This window comes from Gracilinanus agilis, chromosome 4 (assembly GCF_016433145.1).
Source record: "Gracilinanus agilis isolate LMUSP501 chromosome 4, AgileGrace, whole genome shotgun sequence".
Classification (NCBI taxonomy): Eukaryota; Metazoa; Chordata; class Mammalia; order Didelphimorphia; family Didelphidae; genus Gracilinanus; species Gracilinanus agilis.
Window position 1 is genome coordinate 280,221,242 of NC_058133.1, and position 23,440 is coordinate 280,244,681.

Consider the following 23,440-nt stretch of genomic DNA (forward strand, 5'->3'; position numbering starts at 1 on the left):
GTATAAGTGCCACCCCTATTCACATATTGAAAGTGTTTGGCATCCCTGAGCATTCACGTTCTGATCAGCTCATTCATCCAGGAACTTTAGGACCAGGCCAAAGATATCTTCCTCTTTCTCTGTCTCTGTCTTTGTCTCTCTCTCTGCATTTTTCCCCCTGATTTGAATGTAAGCTCTGAGATTGTTTTTTTCCTTCTATTTGTTTTATATTGTATTAATGCTTAGCATTATACCTGGTATATTTGGTTAGTTATTTCAGTCAAGTCCAACTCTTCATAGTTAAGTCCTTTATAAAAGTTTGTTGACTGACTGACTCAGTGCTCTAGGCAGTTCTTTAATATTATAACTTGCAGAGAAGGTGCTGATCATTTGTAGAGGAAGTCAACTTATCTCTACCACATTGTAATCAGAGGTCTAGTCCTATTCTTGTGCCTCAGAAGTATAATAGAATGCTGAGAGAATACAGTTTGAGAGAGGGTATCCATGGAGAGTATCATTAGAGATAATCAGAGGAATTAGGTAGAACAGGTTACCTGAGCAGGGAAAAGGTGTGATCCATTATTGGACTCTGTGTATTGGTTACTTCAGTTCTTTAAATGAACAGAAAATGAGCTATATGCCTCAGTTCAGAAATAGGAACTTTGTGGGAGCACCAAGTGAAGGTCTGATCTTTGACACCAGGAACAATTCATGAGAGAAAAAGATCCCTAGGAATGGTGGCAGTAGCCATCAAGATGCATAGTATCTAAGGCAGTGATGGTGAACCTTTTAAAGACAGAAATCCAGGCCCTGATCCCCACCCCCACACTATGTGCCTTGCCAATTCCCCTACCAAGAGCCAGAAATGCCCTTTACCCCATACAGAAGAGGGAGAAAGCACTCCCATGGGGGTGCTGGGCAGAGAGGCAGATGAAGTGAGGAATGTTCTTGGCAAGTGTAGAGAGGGGGAAAGGAGTGGCCCAAGTGCTCTGCTCCCCTCCAGCTCTGCCTCCTGTGAACTGCTCACTTTACCCTCTGTGAGCTCCCATTGGGCTGCTGGGTAGAGGGGTGAGGGATGTGAAAAAAATACCATCAGGCCTGGTAGAGAGTGGAAGGGGAGCTGCTCTGCCATAGTTCCTTTGCTTTTCTAGTAACAAATTGGGGGGGTGGGAGTGGCCATGTGCCCACAGAGAGTGCTTTGCATGCCATCTTTAGCACCTGAGCCATAGGTTCACCATCATTGGTCTAAGGGAACTATGTTGTTGTTGCCATTGTTGTTGCTCAGTCATTTTTCAGCCACATCCATCTGATTGTGACCTCATTTGGGGATTTCGTAGCAAAGGTACTAGAGTGGTTTACCATTTCCTTTTCTATTTCACTTTATAGATTAAGGAACTGAGGCAAATAAGGTTAAGTGACTTGTCCAGGGTCTTACAGTTAGTAAGTGTCTGAGATCATATTTGAACTCAAGAAGAGGAATTCAGACCCAGTACTCTATCCACTGAACTACTTAGCTTTGAAAGTGGTAATCAAGACATTAGATGAAAGTTTTGAACTTCAACCACCTCTAGTGAATTTGCCTTAAGCCAATCAAATAGATAATATTTTCAACAATCCAGAGCTATAGTAACCTCCTAAGAGGAATGATGCAAATGACTGCAAATTCACCAAAGGTATAATAATAACATATTTAGAAAATATAATGAAAAAGTGCATGCTTGTCTCATAGAGAAGAAGGCTGAAAATCTATACTTCCTTCTATAGGTTATCTGAGGGGAGGGAGACCCAAGGACAAAAGAAGAAGTGAGAGCAAAAATGAGGGAATAGACACTCCTCAGTTTCAAGAAGAAGAGGTTAAAGAAAGCTGACTTGAGTCTGAGAAATATCCCCGAGGTAATGGCAGAGGGTTCTGGTGGTTTAACCTAGGCAAGACCTTCTGCCCTTGCCCTTCCCACTTCTGACCCTACATTGGTATATTAAAAACACGAGAACACAGGATTTTCCCATGCCTTGGAATAGCCTCTCTCCCTCCTCCTACTATTCAAGTATAAATTAATCAAGTTTAAGTTGTATCCTTTTTTCAAGGCTCAGCTGAAGTCCTACTTCTTTTGTAAAACATTCAACCATCCCTGTTCTTGGCATTCTTTTTCCTCCTCTAGATTCCCATAGAACTTGTGATATATTGTATTTTTTAAAAGATATTTTTCAAGTACTGTACATATGCTACTTCATTTGAATCTTGTAACAACCCTTTGTATTGTAAATATTCCCATCTTATAGTCAAGAATACTAAAACTCAGAGATGATTAAAGATTTGCCTAGGGTAGTGATGGGCAAACTATGGCCCTTGGGCCAGATGCAGCCCTCTGAAATGTTCTATCTGAGCAAGTGACATTAATCCTAATCTGATGAATACAATGAGTAGGATACAATACAATTTTTTCCTGTCCATAAGTCTATTAATTTTATATTTTATCAGATACTACCTCATATTGTTGGTTATGTTTTTATATGTATAGATCCTATTCCACTAAGTAGACTATAATCTCCTTGAGGCCAAAGACTGTCTTCTTTAATATAATTGCAGAATTTCAGAGTTGGAAGGGATTCATTAGCCAACTTGTCCAGTCCATATATGGAAAGACATCCCCTGCTAATCAATTGGGGAATATCTGAAAAAATTGTGAAATTTGATTGTGATGGAATACTACTGAGATATAAGAAATGATGAAGGGGATGCTTTCAGAAAAACCTGGACCTGGGAAGATTTCTATGAACTGATGCAATTCTGTGAAGCAAGTAGAACCAGGAGAAAATTGTACACAGCAACAGCAAATTGTAATGATAATCAATTGCATTAGCTACTCTGATCAGTACAGTGATTCACAATAATTCCAAAGGATTCATGATGAAAAATGCTATTCACTTCCCAGAGCACTGATGAACTATGAGTGCAGACTGAAGCATTTTTTCACTTTATTTTCCTTGCTTTATTTGAGTTGTTGCAACAGGGCTAATAAGAAAATGTTTTACATGACTTCACATGTATAATAGATGTTGTTTGACTTTTCAGTCTGAGATATATGCCCTGGGGAGTGGTGGGAGGGTTCTGGTGATTTAACATAGGCAAGACTTTCTTCCCCTTCCCTCCTAACCTCTGATCCTACATTGGTATATTAAAAACATGAGAACATAGGGAATGGCCTCCCTTTGCCTCTTCCTACATGAATAACTCAGCCTCTGGCTGGATTTGACTTCTCAGTGGGTGAGAGAGGAACTGAAGGGAGGAAAATAATTTTGAACTCCTAATAAAAAATTGTTAAAGATAAATAAACATTAAAAAAAAAGGAATTCTGATTACAACAGGTATAAGAAGTCAACTCAGTCTCTGAAGGGTTCACATTTTTAAATAGGTCCAATTGTTAGGAAGTTTTTCTTACCCTGTTTTCTCTCCTACCTTTACCCTGTCTGCAATTTCTACCTCTTCCTCCTAATTCTGCCTTCCTGGGGTCAGACAGAATAAGACAAATCTTTCTTTCAATGTGAATGTTCTTCAAATACTCAAAGTTAAGTTTCAGTATCTCCCCTGACTAAGACCTCTCTTTTCCAGAATAAAATCCCCAGTTCCTTCCACTGGATACTTTTATGACGTATATTCAAGTCCCTTCAACATCCTAGCTGCCCTTCTCTCAATGCTCTCCAATGTATCAATGCCCTTCTTGTCTGGGTACAATCTGAACGCAACCTTCTGGCTGTGGACCAAAGTAGAGTAAATACATTTTCCCTTTATTCCAGGAAGTTATGTCTCTTTTTCCCAAGTCCAGGGCCTTGATAATAGGCATTCAATCCATGGGTTGCTGCTTTTGTTGTTATTCAGTCATGTCTGACTCTTTATGACCCCATTTGGGGTTTTCTTGGCAAAGATACTGGAGTGGTTGGCCATTTCCTTTTCTAGCTCCTTTTCCAGATGAAAGAACAGAAGTCAACAGGGTTAAATGTCTTGCCTGGGGTCACACAACTTTGTAAATATCTAAGGCTGGATTTGAATTTAGATTTTACGAATTCTAATCCCAGCACTCTATCCATTCTGTCACCTTGCTGAAGCTTTGCAATACTATTGCAATGTGAGATGTAAATCCTCTCCTATGTACAAGGCTCTGAGCAAGGCACAGGACTTGGCTGAGACATTAAAGAGATGAGTAAGATAACACTGAATTTGGGAATAAAAGAACCTGGGTTTAAACCCCAGAATTACTCTATTACATTGGTTAAGTCACTTAATCTCTGAGGGTTTCAGTTTCCTTATTTATAAAATTGTAATAATGTTGTGTTGACTTTTTATGATCCCATTTTGGGTTTTCTTGGTAAAAATACTGAAATAGTTTGCTATTTCCTTCTCCAGCTCATTTTTACAGATAAAGAAACTGAGGTAAACAGGATGAAGTGACAGCTAGCAAATGTCTGAGGCCAGATTTTAACTCAGGCTTTCTTGACCCCAGGCCCAATGCTCTATCCACTGTGCCACCTAGTTGTATAAAAATAAATCAGCCTAAACTTGTCTTTGCTTTGTAAATTTGTATAAACTCCCTAGTTTGGCTTTTCTAAATTATCACCATCTTTTTTTTTCATTATTAAACTTGTATCCTCAGTGCTTAGCATAATGCCTGGTACGAAGCAAGACTTAATATAATATTTGCTGATCGATTAATTCACTGGTCCTGACCCTCATAGAACAGGGACCACATTTCTGTGATTGGGACTGGGGGTGAAAGGAGTTGTCAACAGGACTCTCCCCTTTCCCTCTTCCCTGTCGTAACTAGAGAAACATGAAAGGGAAAAATGAACTCATTACCTCCAAGTAGTACAGCATCTTTCCATTATGCAGTTTGTCAATAAGCATTGCCATCCTTTCCAAGTTATCTAGTGCCTCCTGGAGGTGGCCGGAAGCCCAGATTCCCACTCCATGAGCAAATCCCTGAAAAATCAACTTGTAGCGTTATTGGAAAAAGGTAACAGAGAGGCAGCATTTTGGAATATAGAGAGCTCTGCACTGAAAATCAGGCAGTCTGGTTGTCTTCCTGACTTCACTGGCAAGTATCTGTATGACCTGAGGGAAATCATTTTATCTCTCTGAGGCTCAGTTTTCTCTTCTTTAGATGGAGTCAGGGAGCTCTAAGATCATGTCCATTTCTAACACTTTATGACCTCAAGAAGCTTCTTAAAACACAACTCTGATCATTTACCCTCAGGCTGCAGTCTTCAAATGTCCTATACCTTCATCACTGAAAAAGACCTAAGTTCCTTTTTTGATACTCAAGACCCTCTAGAACCAAGCCCAATGGACTTTACCAACCCATCCCCCCACTAGCACCATCACAAACACTCATTTTCAGTCAAACCCGGTTGCCATATCTGGAGATTCTTAAATTCTCTGTTCATGATTTTGCTTCCTCAAGTGTCTTTCCCTCTTAGTCCCACTTATACGATTCCTGCCAAATATTCAAGACAGATTAAATTTTTTCTTAAAGCAAATACCTTCCTCCTTTTTATCTCTCCTTTAGGAAGTTGACTTTTCCTTCCTTTGAACTAATAGCACTTTTCCATCTTTCTTTGGGGACTATAAGAATAATAATAGTAATAAACTAGAATATAAAAAAATTCTAATTTATATTATAGTTATCTGAATTTAATAATATGATAATAATAATAACAGCTAGCATTTATATAGTGCTTTAAGACTTACAAGGTACTTTTTTACCTCACATTCTTCCTTTTCTTTGCAGTTTATGGATTCAAGGCAAGTCCAAAGATGGTCCTCACTACTTTTACAGTCTACTAACTTCTGAGCAATTCCCCAAGACTGGTAGAGAAAACTCTGTAAGGATAGGGAACAGTATTGACTATTCAGTTTGAATTTTAACCATGAAAAAAGCCATTAGACTAGACTGAAAGAAAGCAGAAGTTCTTAATATTTTTGTGTGCCTTGGGGCCCATGTGGTGGTCTGGTAAAGCCTAGTGACCTCTTTTCAAGATAATATTTTGAAATAATTGAAGAAAATAGTAAATTTCAGTTAGAAGTTAGTGAAAATAAAGATGTATTTTTTCCCCATTCAAGTTCACATGCCTCTTGAAATCTATCCAAGGATTCCAGGTTAAGATCCTTGGCTTATAGTAATGACCCAGCCTCCCTTTCCCCATTTCCTGAAGGGACTATAATATTGAACAGTGATTGGAGGTCTCTTGATTCCTCCAGGTGGCCCTCGAACAGCTGGGATTGGGCCAGGGGAAAACCTTGAGGGCAGTGATCAAAGAGTATTGTGTGGCTTTAGGATACTGATTGTCCAGGGAAATTCCAAAATATTAAGTTGTAATTTTTCTAATAGATGAAGTAAATGCTAAATGTGAAATTTTCCTTGTTCAAGATTTCTATAAATGTCATTTCAAAATGTCTTGTGTGGAAGAGATGCCTAAGTACCTACTACGACCTACTGACAAGTTTTAGACATTTCTCTCCCTTAGCTAAAATGCTTGGGATTAGAGTAATGAGAAATTACTAAAAATTATTTCTGACCAACTTGTACTTAAAATGCAGAGTATAATATTCATATTTTTTCTTTAATCAAATGTAGTGTTAAGACTTGACTCAAACGTATTGTTGTTGTTTAACTGTTCAGTCGTGTCTCGCTCTTTGTGGCTCCGTGGACCATAACCTGTTGTAATGTCCACGGGATTTTCTCAGCAAAGACATTGGAGTGGTTTGCTGTTTCCTCTCCAGTAGATTAAGACAAACAGAGGTTTAATGACTTGGTCTCACAGCTAGTAAATGTCTGAGGCAAGATTTGAACTTAGATCTTCCTGACTTCAGGCCCACTGTTCTATCTAGCTGCTTCTTCAAATACTGGTAAAAGAGGATATCATTTTCTCCAGGCATTTAATGATTAGAACATAGGGCTGGCCTAAGGAAAAATTCTGAAGTAGGTAAAATTTATCTTCAGTGCCCCAAGACTATGCTTTCTGTAACTTTTTCCCCTATCCCCGACACTCCTTTTTCTTTCACAATCTTCCATACTTTCCTTGCCCCAAACTCAAAAGGAAAAAAGATAATGCTGACAATACTTATTACTTATAGTACTATGTCTCACACATCAATCAACATGGTTTTATTAGCCACCTACTTATTATGTGTCAGGTAATGTGCTAGGCACCAAGGATTCAAAGAGAGAATTGAAACAGTCCCTGATCTCAAGGAACTCATATTCTATAATGAGAAAATATATACATTAACTTAGTATGTGTAAATGTGTATACCCAGTACAAAAAAAGGCGATTTAGGGAAGAGGTTACTAGCAGCCCAAACAAGGATTATTATTTTCACTTTATTGATAAAGAAATTGCATCTGACAGAAGCTAAATGGCTTCCCCAGAGTTACCCAGCTTATAAGTATCAGTACAAAGGTTTGAGTTCAGGTTCTCTTTCTACAATATACCATTACTTTATTATTAAAATAATTAATCTCTAATACTAGCATTTCAGGCATCATTAGGGAGATATTTTGGGAATAAATAAGGGACCCTTGTAGAATCTTTCAAATTATGCAAACTATGGGCAGCTAGGTGGCTCAGTGAATTTAGAGCCAGGCTTAGAGACAGGAGATTCAAGGTTCAAATCTGACTTCAGACATTTCCTAGCTGTGTGACCCTGGGCAAGTCACTTAACCTCCATTGCTTAGCCCTTACAGCTCTTCTGTCTTGGGACCAATACAAAATATCGATTCTAAAATGGAAGGTAAGAGTTTAAAACAAATAAATAATGCAACTAGGCATTCACCAATTTTCTATGAGTAAGGCTGACTATGAGTCTAGCAGAACTAACCTTCTCATTTGGGGTTCCTTGCCCAAGACGCAGTTGAGCAATGATATCCTCCAGGAAGTGAATAATCCATTTCTGCTTTGTTATACATTGGAGTGTATACTCAAGAAACTATGAAGGAAGAAGAAGACATTTAACATTCCATGCAAGCTCCTATTTTCACTAGGAATGCAACCTTTTGGACCTTTTCCTGGATCTCTATGAGACAAATAGATAGGAGCTCTTCTGTCTCCCATTACCTGGTTCCATATCTTCATCCAACTTTTCTGCTTGGGGGTAAGAACTGGAAAAAGAGCATGTGATGGATGACAGATATTATTTAGCAAGACTTCTGAAAGTGATGGGGAGAAATTAGGGAGATGTTCACCATCAGATCCTGGCTTTTTCTAAGGGTGCTATAGTGGGAGCCAAGACCATCTCTACAAAATGTTTTTTTTTTTTAAACCCTTACCTTCCATCTTAGAATAAATGCTTAGCATTGGTTCCAAGACAGAAGAATGATAAAGGCTAGACAATGGGAGTTAAATGACTTGCCCAGGGTCTCATAGTTAGAAAGTGTCTGAGGCCAGATTTAGACCCAGGATCTCTCATCTCCAGGCCTGACTCTCTATTCACCGAGCCACGTAGCTGCCCCTCTATGAAATGTTTTTGATTCATGGGCCTTTTTCTGTGCCCCCAGACTGGCCAGTGTTATTTTGTCCACTTAGAGACTTTTTTGGCCATCAGAATCAGAAGTCAATTATGATGGCATGGATAGCCCTTCTTGGAGTTGTAGAACTTCACAGGACCTTGTAAAGATAGCCAATGCATCTTTTCCCCCCAAAACAAAGATACATTATTAACAAGCATTGCTAAACTTTTATTTTTCAGTGTTAGCTTTATCTGATAAATTGTGCCCTTCTCATACCCTCTCCTCTTGCCTATCCATGTTCTAGGTTCTCTCAGATTTGGATTTTCTATTCCTGAAAGTTTCTGTGCTAAAAACTTTCTATTTTCTGGCCTGTGTCCTCAGAGGTGGGGAACTATTTGCACTTACCTGATAAGACTCACTCCTAGCCCCATAAAATAACCAAGCTGCCCTGATCCATGAAGATTGAACCAGAATTCACAAGAAGAGCTAAGGGTGATAATGTACCATACCCAGGAGGGGGCCTCTCAAAACACAATTCTGGACTTTCTCTTCCTGCCATGGCATGGAAACCATTAGTCCTGAAGCTTTCTGGTGACATGCTTATCTGTAACCCTTCCCTGTCCTTTTTTGGAGGTGTGGGTCCCAGCCCCAGAGGAAGGCTTGGTGAGCTATCCAGTACACTTCTCTTGTGGACCCTGCCTCCCTGATTCCAGTCTCTCTAATATTACCAGTTCGGTCACTTGGTTTTCTCTTAAAACACACAAAATAAAAGAACCTAATGCTTCCAGAATTTATCAGTCCACCAGATTCCTTTGTGAAGCATTTTTATTTCCAGCAATGAACTTAAATACTAGATTAAAATATAAACTATTTGACTTGCTATTATTTACTAATGATAATAAGTCTAACACCAACTTACCAGAAATATGTTATCCTCCCAGAATTTCTGATAGCATACTTCTTCACCTTAGAGAAGAAGGAATATGAATATCATCTGTTGGCAATTTGTACCCTCACATTTGACTCTTGGTTTCCCTGCTTCCCTTTCAAGACTACCAGCTCAAATCTTGCTTTCCCAGACTTCCCCACCCCCATCTGCCTGTTCCTTCCCCTTTGAGACTATTTCTAAAAGATCTTTTCTCTAGACATCGTTTGAACCCCTTGTGTTTTTTCATATATATATTTCCAACAAAAATGTAAGTTTTTTAAGGACAGAGATTGCTTTTTGCTTTTCTTTATATTTCTAGTACTTATAATACCTAGAACAGTGATGGGCAAACTGAGACCCAATGTTCTATCCTGCTGTGAGACATTATTCCTAATCTGACAAATACAATAAGTAGGATATAATACCATGAAAGTTCGAAAGAGTTGCCTTAGAAACAGACTGACCAATAAGCATTTCCTTTCCTTTGGCCCCCTCTTTAAAAAGTTTGCCCATCACTGGATTGAGAGCCAGGCCTAGAGACGAAAGGTCCTAGGTTCAAATCCGGGCTCAGACACTTCCCAGCTGGGTGACCCTGAGCGACCCATTGCCTACTGGTTGTGGCCCTATGCTCCTAGAATGGAGTCCCAGGATAAAAAAAAAATCACTGGCCTAGAATATAGCAAGCACTACGTAAATGCTTATTGACTGTCCCCCACTGAATGTGGGCAATTTTATGATCTTTTATAAGGATAAGAAACACAATTGTCTCTTATAAAATCCTGAAGGTAGGAAGACTTCCCAACATTACTCAGAACTCAAATCAAGATTGAGGCATTAATAAATATTAGGGGTTCAGTAGTCTCATTTTCAGCTGGACCTATAATCAGGAAATCTGAGTTTGAATCCTGCCTTAGACAACTACAGTATGACCCTGGGCAAATCACTTAATCTTTCAGAGCTTAAGTTCCTCATCTATAAAATGGAGATAATCATGAGATTTAGATTTTTAGGTTTAGAACTAGAAAAGATCTTAGAGGTCATTAAGTCCCAATAGCCTCATTTTTATAAATGAAGAACTTGAGGCATAGAAATCTTAAGTTTGCCCAGGATCAGAAGGTGTCTGAAGCAGAATTTGAGTCCAAGGAATCATGACTCTAAATTCAGTGCCCTAGCCATTATTCCACCCTGCCTATCAAAATATACATCACCTTGGATCCAAAATGGAACCAGTGCGTGGGAGCCAAGATAGTGGTTTAGTAGTAACAAAAGATAAAACTTCCCTGACAATCCCTCTAAACCAGTCTTTAAAAAGTGCCTCAAAATGACAGAAGTCAAAAACCAACAGCAAGATGGAGTCAGAGGGCTCTTCTGCTGAATACAACTTGAAAGGTAGTCATAGAGAATTGATTTTCATGGGATAAGAGGGAACCAGAAGCAAAACTGAATACAGAAAAGTGCTGGGGTGAGTCTCCCTTCCCTCCATCCCCACCAACTATATCAGATTCTAAGCCTGGGCATAGTCCAACTTCAGGATCCCAGGACCCTGCCTATACAAATAACAGAGCACTCCATACCCCAGGCCCTGACCCTGGCATCACCAACAGTGAGGCCTGGAAGTCCATAGCCCTTGGCTCTTTCAAGCCTGCTTTGAGGTGAAGACCTAGCCCTAGGGCAAAATACTTCACAGTGCTGAAATTCTGCAAGCCATTAGCAGAGGAGACAGAATCAGCAGCTTTTAGAATTCCCAGTCCACAGGCAAAAAAATGGCTTGGAAAATGAGCAAACAGTAAAAGAAACATCTATCCTTAGAAAATTTCTATGGTTATAAAGATTGAGGCATAGAATCAGCAGGGTATGGTAAGATCCAAGCAACCACATGTAAAACTTAAAAGAAAAATGGAAATTGGTTTCAAGTGCTGGAAGAACTCAAAAAGGAATTAAAAAATCAAATGAGACAGGTCAAAAAAATGGAAAGGAAAATGGGAAAAAGAAATGAAAGTAATGCAAAAAGAAAATAATAGCTTAAAAATAAAAATCTGTTACCTGGAAAAAGAGGCACAAAAATTCAATGAAGAAAAGAGTTCCATGAAAAGTAGGACCAAATGGAAAATGAGGATTAAAAGGTCGTGGAAGAAATTTATTTTTAAAAAATTAGAATTAAGGAAACAATAAAACAAAATCAAAAAAATGAAAAAATAGAAGAAAATATGAAATATCCCATTGAAAAAACAACTGACCTGGAAAATAGATCCAGGAGAGACAATTTAAGAATTATTGGACTACCTGAAAATCATTATAAAAAAATAGACAATATATTACAAAAAATTATCAATGAAAACTACTTCCCTGATATTCTTGAACAAGAGGGTAAAATAGAAATTACAAGAATGTAGATCACCTCCTGCAATAAACCCCTAAATGACAACTCCCAAGAATGTTATAGCCAAGTTCAAGAGCTCCCATGCCAAAGAGAAAATACTGTAAGCAACCAGAAAGAAACAGTTTGAATATCATAGAGCTCTAGTTAGGATTACACAGTATCTGGCAGCTTTCACATTGAAGGACCACAAGGCTTGGAATATGATATTCTGGTAGTAAGGGAAATGGGTTTACAATTAAGAATCACCTACCCATCAAAACTGACTATATTCTTTCAGGAGAAAGTATGGTAATTTTATAAAATAGAAGATTTCCAAGCCTTCCTGAAGAAAAGATCAGACTTAAACAGAAAATCTGATGTCCAAATATAAAATTCAAAAGAAGCATAAAAAGGTAAGTAAGAGAAAAAATCTAAGGACTTCAATAAGGTCAAATTGTTTATATTCCTATATGGAGAGATGAAATCTGTAACTCTTAAAAATTGTTATCACCATCCTAGTAGTTAGAAGTTTTCATAGACAGAGGGTATGGTAGTAAGCTGTTTATGAGGATATGGAAAAAATCTAGGGGTGAAAAGGTGGATTGTACTAAGAGAAATGGGAAGAGTGAAGTAAAGTGGGGTAAATTATATCACATAAAAAGACATGTGGGAGGGGGGAGACAAAATGGAACCAGTGCCCTAAGGTAGTAATTACATCTACCCTTCAAAACATTGTTCTGAGAAATGAATAACTACTCCCTTCCTTTCCTTCCCCTGCCTCTGGATCTCCCTCTCTGTCTCTGTCTCTGATCTCTCTCTCAATTCGGTTTGCAATAACCTCTCATTTTATTTTCCTTAGTAAGGACTTCCTGATTAGGTTCTGTCATGGTGTCAGAGGTCAGGCTTAAACTTCCTAACTCCCAGTCCGACTACTTCTCTAGACAATAGAAGGTGGGGTGGGAGAGAGATTTAGTCTTTGAATCAAATTAATGACATCATGGCTTCTACTCATATAGGTCAGCATCCTCCTTTACCTTACCTTCCAGGTAGCTGAGCAGAGTCTCAATCTTCAGAACCCATTCCTTCCCCAGCTGCTTGCTAATCTGGTGGTGGAGAATTGAAAGGATCCGAAGGGCAGTTTTCCGAATTTTTATGTTCACCTGATTAGAATAGGAGAGTATCTAGGGAAGGGGGAGAAAGAAACATGACCTTACTGAGAGAGCTTCCACTCTTCTTCCTCATTAGAATGTTTTCCCTTATCAGAATGTAAGTTCTTTGTGATTTGAGTTTGCTTCATTTATTGTATTTGTATTCTTAGCACTTAATGTAGTGACTCCACATAGTAGGAGCTTAATAAATTCATCTTGGTTGATTCATTATTCATATTGAATAAAAACATTGCTTTTTATCTTCCCAAGACCTATGAATTCATCACTGTAACCCTGAGAGAAAATTCTCCCTACCCATACAGATCTATATCTATTTTGAGGTTTATTGTTTACAGATATAGTAGGGGACAGGGGAGGAGAATAACATCATTCTTCCATTAGATAATGAAATCAAAGAAAATAATGGACAGACAGTAGAGATAATGAAGAATATGTTAAATGGAATGCTAACATATGTCTATTGTCATGTCTTTGGTATACAAAGCTGAAGAAGTCTCCTAGGGGTAATTGGAAGGGTGGCTTGCCATTGGTTGGCTAGAGACTGTTATGGTAAATGAATAAATAACTCTGTGGGTTAACTAACAGAATAACAAAACTAGTGACAAACAACTCCAGGGTGGTTTGGCAGGGAGAGGAATGGGGAATGGAGGAGAGAGGGAAACCACCAGGAGAAGTTGCTGGGGTTATCTCACTGGGTTCTTGTTGTTATATGCCAGGTTTGTCTAAGAAAGGAGAAGAACAAGGCAGGTCTGTATATAAGGGTTTTAATAACAAACTAGGTTATGGAGTGAAGGGAAGTAGGGAAAAATTGCCACTTAAGTCTAAAGGTAACAGTCAGGGAATGGAGGGATGGTGATGGCTACTCTGAACACTAAATCTACCAGTAGATTGCCTATGGCAAGGGCTGGCTGATCAGGGGTAAGGGTATCTCATGAATCTGTCCTTGGCTGATCTCTAGATGTGTCTGGTCACAAGAAATTCTGGTTAAACAGCAAGATAATAACCTAGGTTGGAAGTCAGGGAGATGGAATAATCTGTGTGTCCACCAGCACAGATAAAAATCCTGTCTCAACCTACAACTTCACTGTTCTTGATTGAAGATCTTGTATTCATTCCCAAGGAACAATTCCAAAGTACTGAGATCTCAAACACCACACAGGCTCACCCAGATAGCTGCTCACAAAGCCTACAACTGCCAACAATGGCCAACTCCAGAGTCACTGTGTGCAAGTCCCCTCTGTGGCAGGATTCCAAGTTTGGAATTCCAAGCTCTTGCCAGCTAAGTCTGCTGTCTGCTAACTAAATCTCTAATCTATATTTTCTGTATAACAAGACTGACCATGCCATGATGACTTTTAAAAAGAGAACCCTGTTTAACTTAAACCTTAGAAAGTTGAAAGAGGAAGTGTCAGATAGCTGCTGCGGAGGGGAGGGAAAGAGAAGGGAATAAGCATTTCTAGAGAATATGTTAAGTGTTTTATAATTATTATCTCGTTTGGTCCTCGCAGTAACCTTGGAAGGTAGGTACTATTATTATCCTCATTTTACAGATGAAGAAATTGAGGTAAACAGAAGCAGCGAAGCAATGTGCCAAGGTCACATATCCAGCAAATGTTTGTGGCTAGAATTGAACTCAGGTCTTCCTGATTCTTGGTGCAGGATTCTATCCACTACAGTACCTTGCTGCCTTTGTAAGTACCTAAGGCAAGATTTGAACTTGGGTCTTCTTGATCCAGGACTAGCAATATTCACTTTGCCACCCAGTTGCCTCCATGTGACCTGGGACAAGTTTCTCAATTTCTCAAACACTCAATTTCCTCATCTTACAGTAGATATTCAATTCAATGAGCAGTTATTTTAAGTATCTACGATGGGCCAGACACCATGCAAGGTGCTCAGGATTTTATTTTGGGCCATATCTATGATTTCATTCACAAAGGGAAGTCCCAGTGGGGAGACTCCCTTACCAATGCAGGCTGGTACCTTGTTTGAGACTTAAAGTCTTAATTTCCTGGAATACTGAGAGATTGAATGATTTACCAAGGATTATATAATAATGTGTTAGAGATGAGACTTGAACTCAAGCCTTCCTGATTCTTAGCCTAGTTTTCTATATACTAGACCCTGGCTTCCCCTTAAGCTGAAGATACAAAGGCAAAAGCAAAAAATATCCCCTTCCTTTAGCAGGGGAATCACTGCATGGGCTGGCAGAATGAAAAAGCATGTGAAAACTAAGTAAATTCAGAATAATTTGAATATGAGAAAATATTAAAAATATCAGGATCAGGAACCCCAAAAATCCAGGCAAAAATCAATGCTATTTTTCAATGCTTTTATTGTTGAGTCATTTCAGTCATTTCCGACTCTTTGTGATTCCATTTTGGGGTTTTCTTGGCAAAGATAATGGAGTGGTTTGCCATTTCCTTCTCTCCAGCTCATGAGGAAGTTAAGGCCAACAGGGTTATGTGACTTGCCCAGGGTCATACTGCTAGTAAGTGTCTGAGGCCAGATTTGAACTTATGATAATGAGTTTTCCCGATTTTAGACCCAGTGCTCTCTCCACTCTACCTGCATTATTTTTCAATACTACTCATTCCCTTGTCTCCATGGTCCTGCTTAATGCGATGCTTTTCCTGAATAATTGATAAAACTTCATTGATTTGTCTTTGCCCATTTTCTCCAAAGTCCCCAAGTATCCTCAGTGTCTCTTATAAAAGACTTGCATGCATAGGACATTTTCTTCAAATAAACTATGCTTTTTGGTGTGGATTTACTAAGATTCCCATTGACCATTTAAAATGCAACCAAACCCATAACAATAACCCAGATTTCTGTGTCTAGTTTGTTTGATAGACAGGCTAGGGAGAGTTAATTCACAGGGTTGTAGACACAACTCTTGATAAACTTTAAAGAGCCATTGTGTACTTCAATAAGTGTGTGTTTAAGTTAGGATTATTATTGCTAGCACAGGGGCAATTCAACATCTGAAAGTAAATAGCTGAGTAGCAATTTGCTGGTCTTTCCACCTGCTCTGTCCATTAATGGACATCCTTTGGCTCTCTTAGAAATGGGAAGAGGGAAGAAGATGGCAGTGAAGATGATGCTGGTAAAGAGATTTTGTCAGAATCATAAAGGAAGATTCTTTTAGTGCTTAAATATTACCAAGTCTTTAAAGGCAACACTCATTTAGTCTAGTACCGAATCAATGAATGAGTTTCTTCTATCATTATGATGGAATGCCACTTACAAAATATCACAGAGACTGGGGGTAGAGACAGAATTGCTGGTTTCAGAAATGATCATGACTATGGACAAGAAAGGGGATATATGTAATTCTAAACCAAAAAAAGAAGTTACCAAGGAATCAACATGGTGGTCTTCCTTCTCCTTCTCCTCCTCCTCCTCCCCCCAAGTTACATTTTTATAATTTGAAGGAATCTTGGATAGTAGAGGATCATAGGTCAAAGCAAGGGTTCATATCCTAGGGTTTTCTTCAATATTTTGATAGTCATATTGCAAAATGCCTAGTTTCTTTTGTAATCCTATGTGTTATATTTTATAAATTTAAAAACATTATTGTCAGAAGGGTCCATGTGCCTCACCACATGGCCAATGGTGTCCATGACACATTAAAAAAATGTTAAGAATCCATGGTCTAGAGCTAGAATGAACCTCAGAGAAAATTTATTTTAACTTTCCTATTTTACAGATAAAGAAATTAGGGCCCAGGGAGGCTAAATGATTTGTCCAGGGTTATATAGGTAGCAAGCATCAGATACAGGATTATCTGTATATATATATATACCCAAGGTCTCTCTGAGCCAATATTCTTTCTATTATCTCTTAATACAACTAATTTGTTCAAAGTTACATGGCAAGTTGGTTATAGAACCAGTCCTCTGAAAGTGACTCCAAGTAATTTTGACCAGTAAATTGAATCATGTGTGACATAGGTCTTAATCAGTCTCTAAATAAAATCACTTTGATTCCAGAGAAGGGCCCCAAATTTGATTAGTCTTATTTTAGTTCTATACATAAGAAGGAAGAAGGATTTAAACCTCTTCATCTTCTTGGGGAAGTTTACAGAATAATTTACTATTAACTTTGAACTAAAACTAACTGAGTCAGGCTGCCCTTGTCTCAAAGATTCCTTTTCTTTACACTTTAGATATAAGAAAATTCAGGGAATGTGGCTTACTAACCATGAGTTGCAAGAGGAGGAATTGAGGTGTTGGAGTTCTTCTATTTGCAGTAGGCATAATAATAGTTCCTGAAAAGAAAGAACCATCACATGATCCTACAGCTTTGAGATGGGAAAAAATTTAAGTGGGAATAAAGTGAAAAGTTAACATTAAATTAAAAGTTAAGAGAAAATAGATTATTAGATTGTGTTGTGTTCACTAGACCAATGAATTCTGTGATGTGAAGAACTCCTAGCATTGAAATTCTTTCTACTAATTTAAAGGAACAACTTATTTTGATGCATTGCCTGAGACCACTGAGTGATTAAGTGACTTCCTCATGATTACATAGTTAGTATCTATCAGTGGGAGAACTTGAGCCCAGTAGCTTCTGATACTTGGATTATCTATTTGCTATGTCAGATGCTCCCTCTAATCAAAGTATATTTGGAAATTGGGTTTATGATTTCATTGGTGTAGGGAACTTATAGTGAGAAAATCCCCTCTAACATTGCATGTCAGCACCTGCCCTGCAACTAACAATCTTTTTTAAAATTCAATTCAATTTTAATTTCAGTCCTAAATTCTCTCATTCCTCTCCCTCACTTCCCCCGGCCACTAAAAAAGCAAGAGAAATAAAACTCACTACAAATATGTATGGACATTAAAAAAATTCTGTATTAGCCATATTAAAAAAGGCAAGGAAAAGAAAAGAATAGAAAGTAATATGCTTCAATCTGCACTCTGAGTCCTATTTTCTTAGTGGAGGTGAATAGCTTAATTCATTATAAGTCCTTTGGTACTGTGATTGGGTATTGTATTGATGAGTGACTGTCTTTCAGAGCCGATTATATTTACAATATTGCTGTTACCATGTAAGTTGTTGCCTTGTTCTGCACACTTCACTTTGCATTAGTTCACACAAGTCTTCCCAAGTTTTTCTAAAACCATTCCCTTCACAATTTTTAGAGCACAATAGTATTTCTAAACAGTCATGAACTATAACTTGTTCAACCATTCTTAATCGATGGGCATTCCCTTAGTTTCCAATTCATTGTTCCCACAAAAAGAATGGAAATACATTTTGACATATATGGGTCTTTTCCCTCTTTGATCTCTTTTGGGTATAATAGTATTTTTAGGTAGTATGTACTATTTAAGAGTTTTTGGGGAATAGTTCAAAATTACTTTCCAGAATGGTTGAGTTCACAATTTTACCAACAGTACATTAGTATACCTTTTTTTCTCACATTCCTCCCAACATTTGACATTTTCCTTTTTTGCCATTTTTGACTCTCTGATGGGTTTGAGGTGCTACCACAGTTATTTTTATTTTGAATTTCTCTAATTATTAATGATTTAGAGAATTTTTTCAAATGTCTATTAATAGCTTTGATTTCTTCTAATGAAGACTACCTATTCATGTACTTTGACCATTTGTCAATTGGGAAATGGCTTTTATTCTTGTTAATTTGACTAAGTTTCCTATATATTTTAGAAATTGGATCTTTAACAGAGAAACTTGTTACAAAGATTTTTCCCTAGGTTTTTTTTTTTTTGCTTTTCTTCTAATTTTAGATGCTTTGGTTTGATTTGTACAAAATTTTTTGCTATTAGGTAATCAAAAATTATCCACTTTACTTTCTTTGAAAGCCTTATTTTTTTTATTTGCTCATGAACTCTCTCTTATCCATAGATCTAACAGGTAATTTCTTCTATATACCTCTAATTTGCTCCTGGTATCACACTTTATTATTGAATCATGTACTAATTTTGAGATTATCTTGGTATATAGTGTGAGATGTTGAACTATGCCTAGTTTCCGTCAATATATTCCTGTTTTCCCAGCAGTTTTTTATCAAATAATGAGTCCTTGGCCCAATAGCTGGGATCATTGAATTCGTCAAGCACTAGGTTGTTGTTCAGTCATTTTAGTTGTGACTGAATCTTCATGACCCCATTTGTGAAGTTTTCTTGGCAAAGATATTGGAGTGGTTTACCATTTCTATCTCCAAGCCATTTTATAGATGACAAACTAAGGCAAACAGAGTCACTTGCCCAGGGTCACATAATTAATGTGTCCAAAGCCAGATTTGAAATCAAGAAGATCAATCTTCTTGATTTTAGGCCCAACACACTATCCACTGTGCTACTTCAATACTCTAAATACTTGGTTATTGTGCTTATTTGTTTCTGGACATTATATACTTAATCTGTTTCATTGATTGAATCATCTATTCTTTTTCTTATCTAGTATCAAATTGTTTTAAACATAGATTGAGATCTATTTTTGAGTTTAATTTGGAGTTTTTAATGTGTAAGTTTTCTAATTTTTTAATGGCATTCCCAATTCATTGATCTGATCTTTCTCTCTTTTATAGATAGAAGCATTCAGAAATATAATTTCCCCTTAGTACCACTTTAACTGCGTTCCAGAAATTGTGGCATGTTGCATCATTATTTTTATTATCTTTAGTGAAATTATTGTTTTTTTCTAGGATTTGTTCTTTCATCCATCTAGTCTTAAGATTAAATTATTTCCTTTATAATCAATTTAAATCTTTATATCAAAGGTCCTGTATTGAATACAATTTTAGTCAGACAAAAATGCATTTAATATTTCTACTTTTCTGCATTTGTTTGTGAGAGATTTCCACCCACCCCAGTATATGATCAGTTTTTATGAAGGTGTAAGGCACAACTGAGAAATAATTATACACCATTATGTTCCCATTGCATATTCTTCAGAGATCTATCATATATAACTTTTCTAAAATTCTATTAGTTTTTAATTTCTTCCTTGTTATTTTATAGATAAATTAATCTATGTCTGAAAATTATTAATTGAAGTCTTCCACTATTGTAGTTTTATTTCATCCTCTAACTCATTTAGCTTTTCCTTTAAGAATATAGATACTATGCCATTTGGTGCATATATGTTTGTCAATTAATTATCTATGATACCTTTTACTAAAATGTAGTTTCCCTATTTGTCTCTTTTATTAGATATATTTTTGCTTTTGCCTAGTCTGTGAACATAATTGCCACTCCTGTCTCTTCTTTTTGCTTCAGCAGAAGCATTCTAGTTTCTGCTCTACCCCTAACTCTATGTGTATCTTACTGTTTTAAGTGTCTTTCTGTAAACATCATATAGTTAGATTCTGGTTTCTAATCCATTCTGTTTTCCTTTTTTTTTATTTTATGGGTGAGTTCATTCCATTCACATCCACAGTTATGATTGTTAACTGTATTTCCTTCTATCTTATTTTATTATGCTTCTTTTTTCCCTCTGAATCCTTTTTAAGAGTTTGTTTTGCTTCTGATCATTTCCTCTTCTAATCTATCCTTAATCTTATTGTCCCCCTCTCCCACATACACCTTCTTCTCTAAGTCCCTTTCCTTCTCTATTTCTCTATTCAGTAAGATGAGTTTCTGTACCCAACTATTCTCTGACAAATTAGACTTCTTCTAAGACCCTTGTGATGATACAATTCTGAAAGGTTACGTGTTTCATCTCTCCACAGAATAATGTATTTTAAAGTAAAGCCTTTTTAGTCTCCTATGATTACTCACTCATATTTATCTTTTTATGCTTCTCTTGAGCCTTGTGTTTGATTGTCAGAGTTTTTATTAGCTTTTTTTTCTCAAGAACAGTTCCCTATTTTGTCAACTTTTTCTAAACTTTTACCTTTGTCTTAGAATTGATATTAAGTATTGGTTTCAAGGCAGAAGAGTTACTGGTAAAAGCTAGACAATTTTGGTTAAGTGACTTTCCCAGGATCATATAGCTAGGAAGTGTCTAAGGCTAGATTTGAAACCAAGACCTTCTGTCTTAAGGCCTGGCACTAGTTGCTGAACCACTTAGATGTTTGATATTTTATGAAATGTTCACTTTTCCCCCAGGAGGAATATAATGATTTATGCTGAGTAGGTAATTCTGGGTTGTAATCCTAGAGCCTTTCTTTCCAGAATATAATGTTCAAAGTCCTCCACTTATTCATTGTAGTGGTTGCTAAATATGATATAATCCTCACTAATACTTTGGTACTTGAATTCTCTCTTTCTGGCTGCTTACAATATTTTCTCCTTGAGAGTCTTGGATTTTAGCTACAATATTCTGGGGAGTTTTGATTTTGGAGTTTCTTTCAGGAGGTAATTTATATTCTTTCAATTTCTACTTTGCCCTCTGAATCTATGATATTTTTTATAATTTAATAACATATGATGCTCTATTTTTTTTTTTGTTGTTCATGGCTTTCCATGACCAATGATAAATCATCTTTCCCTCATCTGTTCTCCAAGTCAGTTGTTTTTTTTGCAACAGATATCTCATATTTTCTGCTATTTTTTGTTTGTTTTACTTTGTTTGGCTATTTCTTGACATCCCAGGAAATCATTAGCTTCCATTCAACTAGTTCTTTTTTTTAAACCTTACCTTCTGTCTTAGAATCCATACTATGCATTAGTTCTAAGGTAGAAGAGTAGTAAGGGATAAGCAATAGGGGATAAGTGGCTTGCTAAGGGTTACACAACTAGTAAGTGTCTGAGGTCATCAACAAATTCTAGTTTTTAAGAATTTCTTTGGTAAGGTTTTGCACCTCTTTTTTTTTTTAATCAATTCTTTTTTTCCAGAACCTTTTTGGCTGGGTCTCATTTCTTCCTCTACCTCTTCATTTAGTTTTTTAAATCTTTTTTTTTGGTTCTTTTTAAATAAAGCTTTTCTAAGAATTCTTCTTGGATTTTTGTTCCACCTGCTTTTTCCATTGAGGCTTTGCTTATGGATATTTTCAATTTATTGTCTGCTTCTGTGAGTCTTGAGCTTTCCTTTCATCATAATAGCTCTTCATGGTCATGTTCTTTTTTTGGTTTCCTCATTCATGTAGCTTATTCTTGAATTGGATCTTGATGTTACTGTTGGATTCTACTTACTTCTACGGACAATATGGAGGGGGGCTATGTTTGGCTTAAGCATCTTGTACTTTCATAATTTAGTTTGGGGACCTGTAAGTGCTTTCAGAGTGGTGTGACCTAGGGAGGAGTCTGTTCAGAGTTCTTCTGATCTGAGATCTGTTAGTTCCTGACCCAGGTTTGAGTCTGTTGGCTTGTATATAACTGAGGTTAAGTAGGCTGTTGCTGGACTCAGTCACTGTTATGCTGCTGAGAGGCTCTGATGTCTAATTCAGTGTCTCATTTTCTAGGTTGTTGTGAAAAGGTCAAAGGTAAGCAAAAATGCTGATTTATCATTCTGCCATTTTGGTTCTGAATTTATTCAACTTAGAGTCATAAATGATTATCTTTAGCTTTGAGAGGTAAAGGGATTTTCCCCTTTGACACGCAGCAAATAAATTCAAGAGAAAAGACTGAAATTCAAGCATTTATCTACTATACCATGTAATCTCTATCCTTTGATTCTGAATCACAGGAGATTTAAAAGAGAGAAAATGATGAATATTTGACTCAGAGCAGTCAAATAATCTGGGTATGAATTCTGGCTCTGCTCACTATCTGGGAGTCTTTGGGCAGAGCTCTTTACTTCTCTAGCTCCCAGGTTCCTTATAAATAAAATGGAGGAATAGTGGAGGCTGGACCATATGATGTTAAACAGATTTTCCAATTCATACCTATGAACCTTTCATTTTCAGTTCTCCAGAGTTGAGGCTTGGCTATATGAATATTGTTTTCCTTGTTTTAGTTATTTCACTGTGCCTTACTTCATATAAATCTCCCCATATTGTATTCTTGATACATAATTTCTTATAGTACATCAACTGTGAGGCAACCAGGTACCATAGTAGACAGAATATTGGACTTGGAGTAAAGAAGACCATAAGTTCAGATTCTGCATTAAACACTTACCATTCCTGTGTTCTTGGGCAAGTCACTTAAACCCTTTAAGTCTAAGTTTTCTCTTTTCTGAAATTGGAATAATAATAGCATCTACCTCACAGAATTGTTTTGGGGGAACAAATGAGAATATGTATATGTGTGTGTATGTATATGCCCATGTATTTGAAATTTCATCAACATAGATTTACATATATATGTATTTGTAAAGTACATGTACATATATAGGTAAAGATATATGTACATTGCTTTGAATTCTTTTTATAAACTTCAAAATGCTATACGCATTTAGCTATTATTTTAATTGTCATTAGTTTTATTACTTTTAGAATGCATTTTGGAAATATTTGATAATACTTTTTAAAAAATCCTTACCTTCCAGCTTAGAATCAATGCTATGTATTGGTTCCAAGGCAGAAGAGTAGAAAGGGGTAGGCAATGGGGGTTAAGTGACTTGCCCAGGGCCACACAGCTAGGAA

The 23,440-nt window shown here is 37.0% G+C and overlaps 1 protein-coding gene across 1 annotated transcript in view; it reads right to left on the bottom strand.

Moving 5' to 3' along the window:
- The window catches only part of LOC123247207 (maestro heat-like repeat-containing protein family member 1), a 109,799-nt gene that overhangs the window by 62,509 nt on the left and 23,850 nt on the right, over window positions 1-23,440 (bottom strand). Inside the window, exons 8-13 of the mRNA XM_044676012.1 lie at window positions 17,139-17,206; window positions 12,807-12,948; window positions 9,400-9,446; window positions 7,853-7,960; window positions 5,738-5,854; window positions 4,832-4,954 (exon numbers count right to left, since the gene is read on the bottom strand). Of these exons, the coding sequence (XP_044531947.1) occupies window positions 4,832-4,954; window positions 5,738-5,854; window positions 7,853-7,960; window positions 9,400-9,446; window positions 12,807-12,948; window positions 17,139-17,206 (605 nt within the window). The remainder of the gene's footprint in view (window positions 1-4,831; window positions 4,955-5,737; window positions 5,855-7,852; window positions 7,961-9,399; window positions 9,447-12,806; window positions 12,949-17,138; window positions 17,207-23,440) is intronic.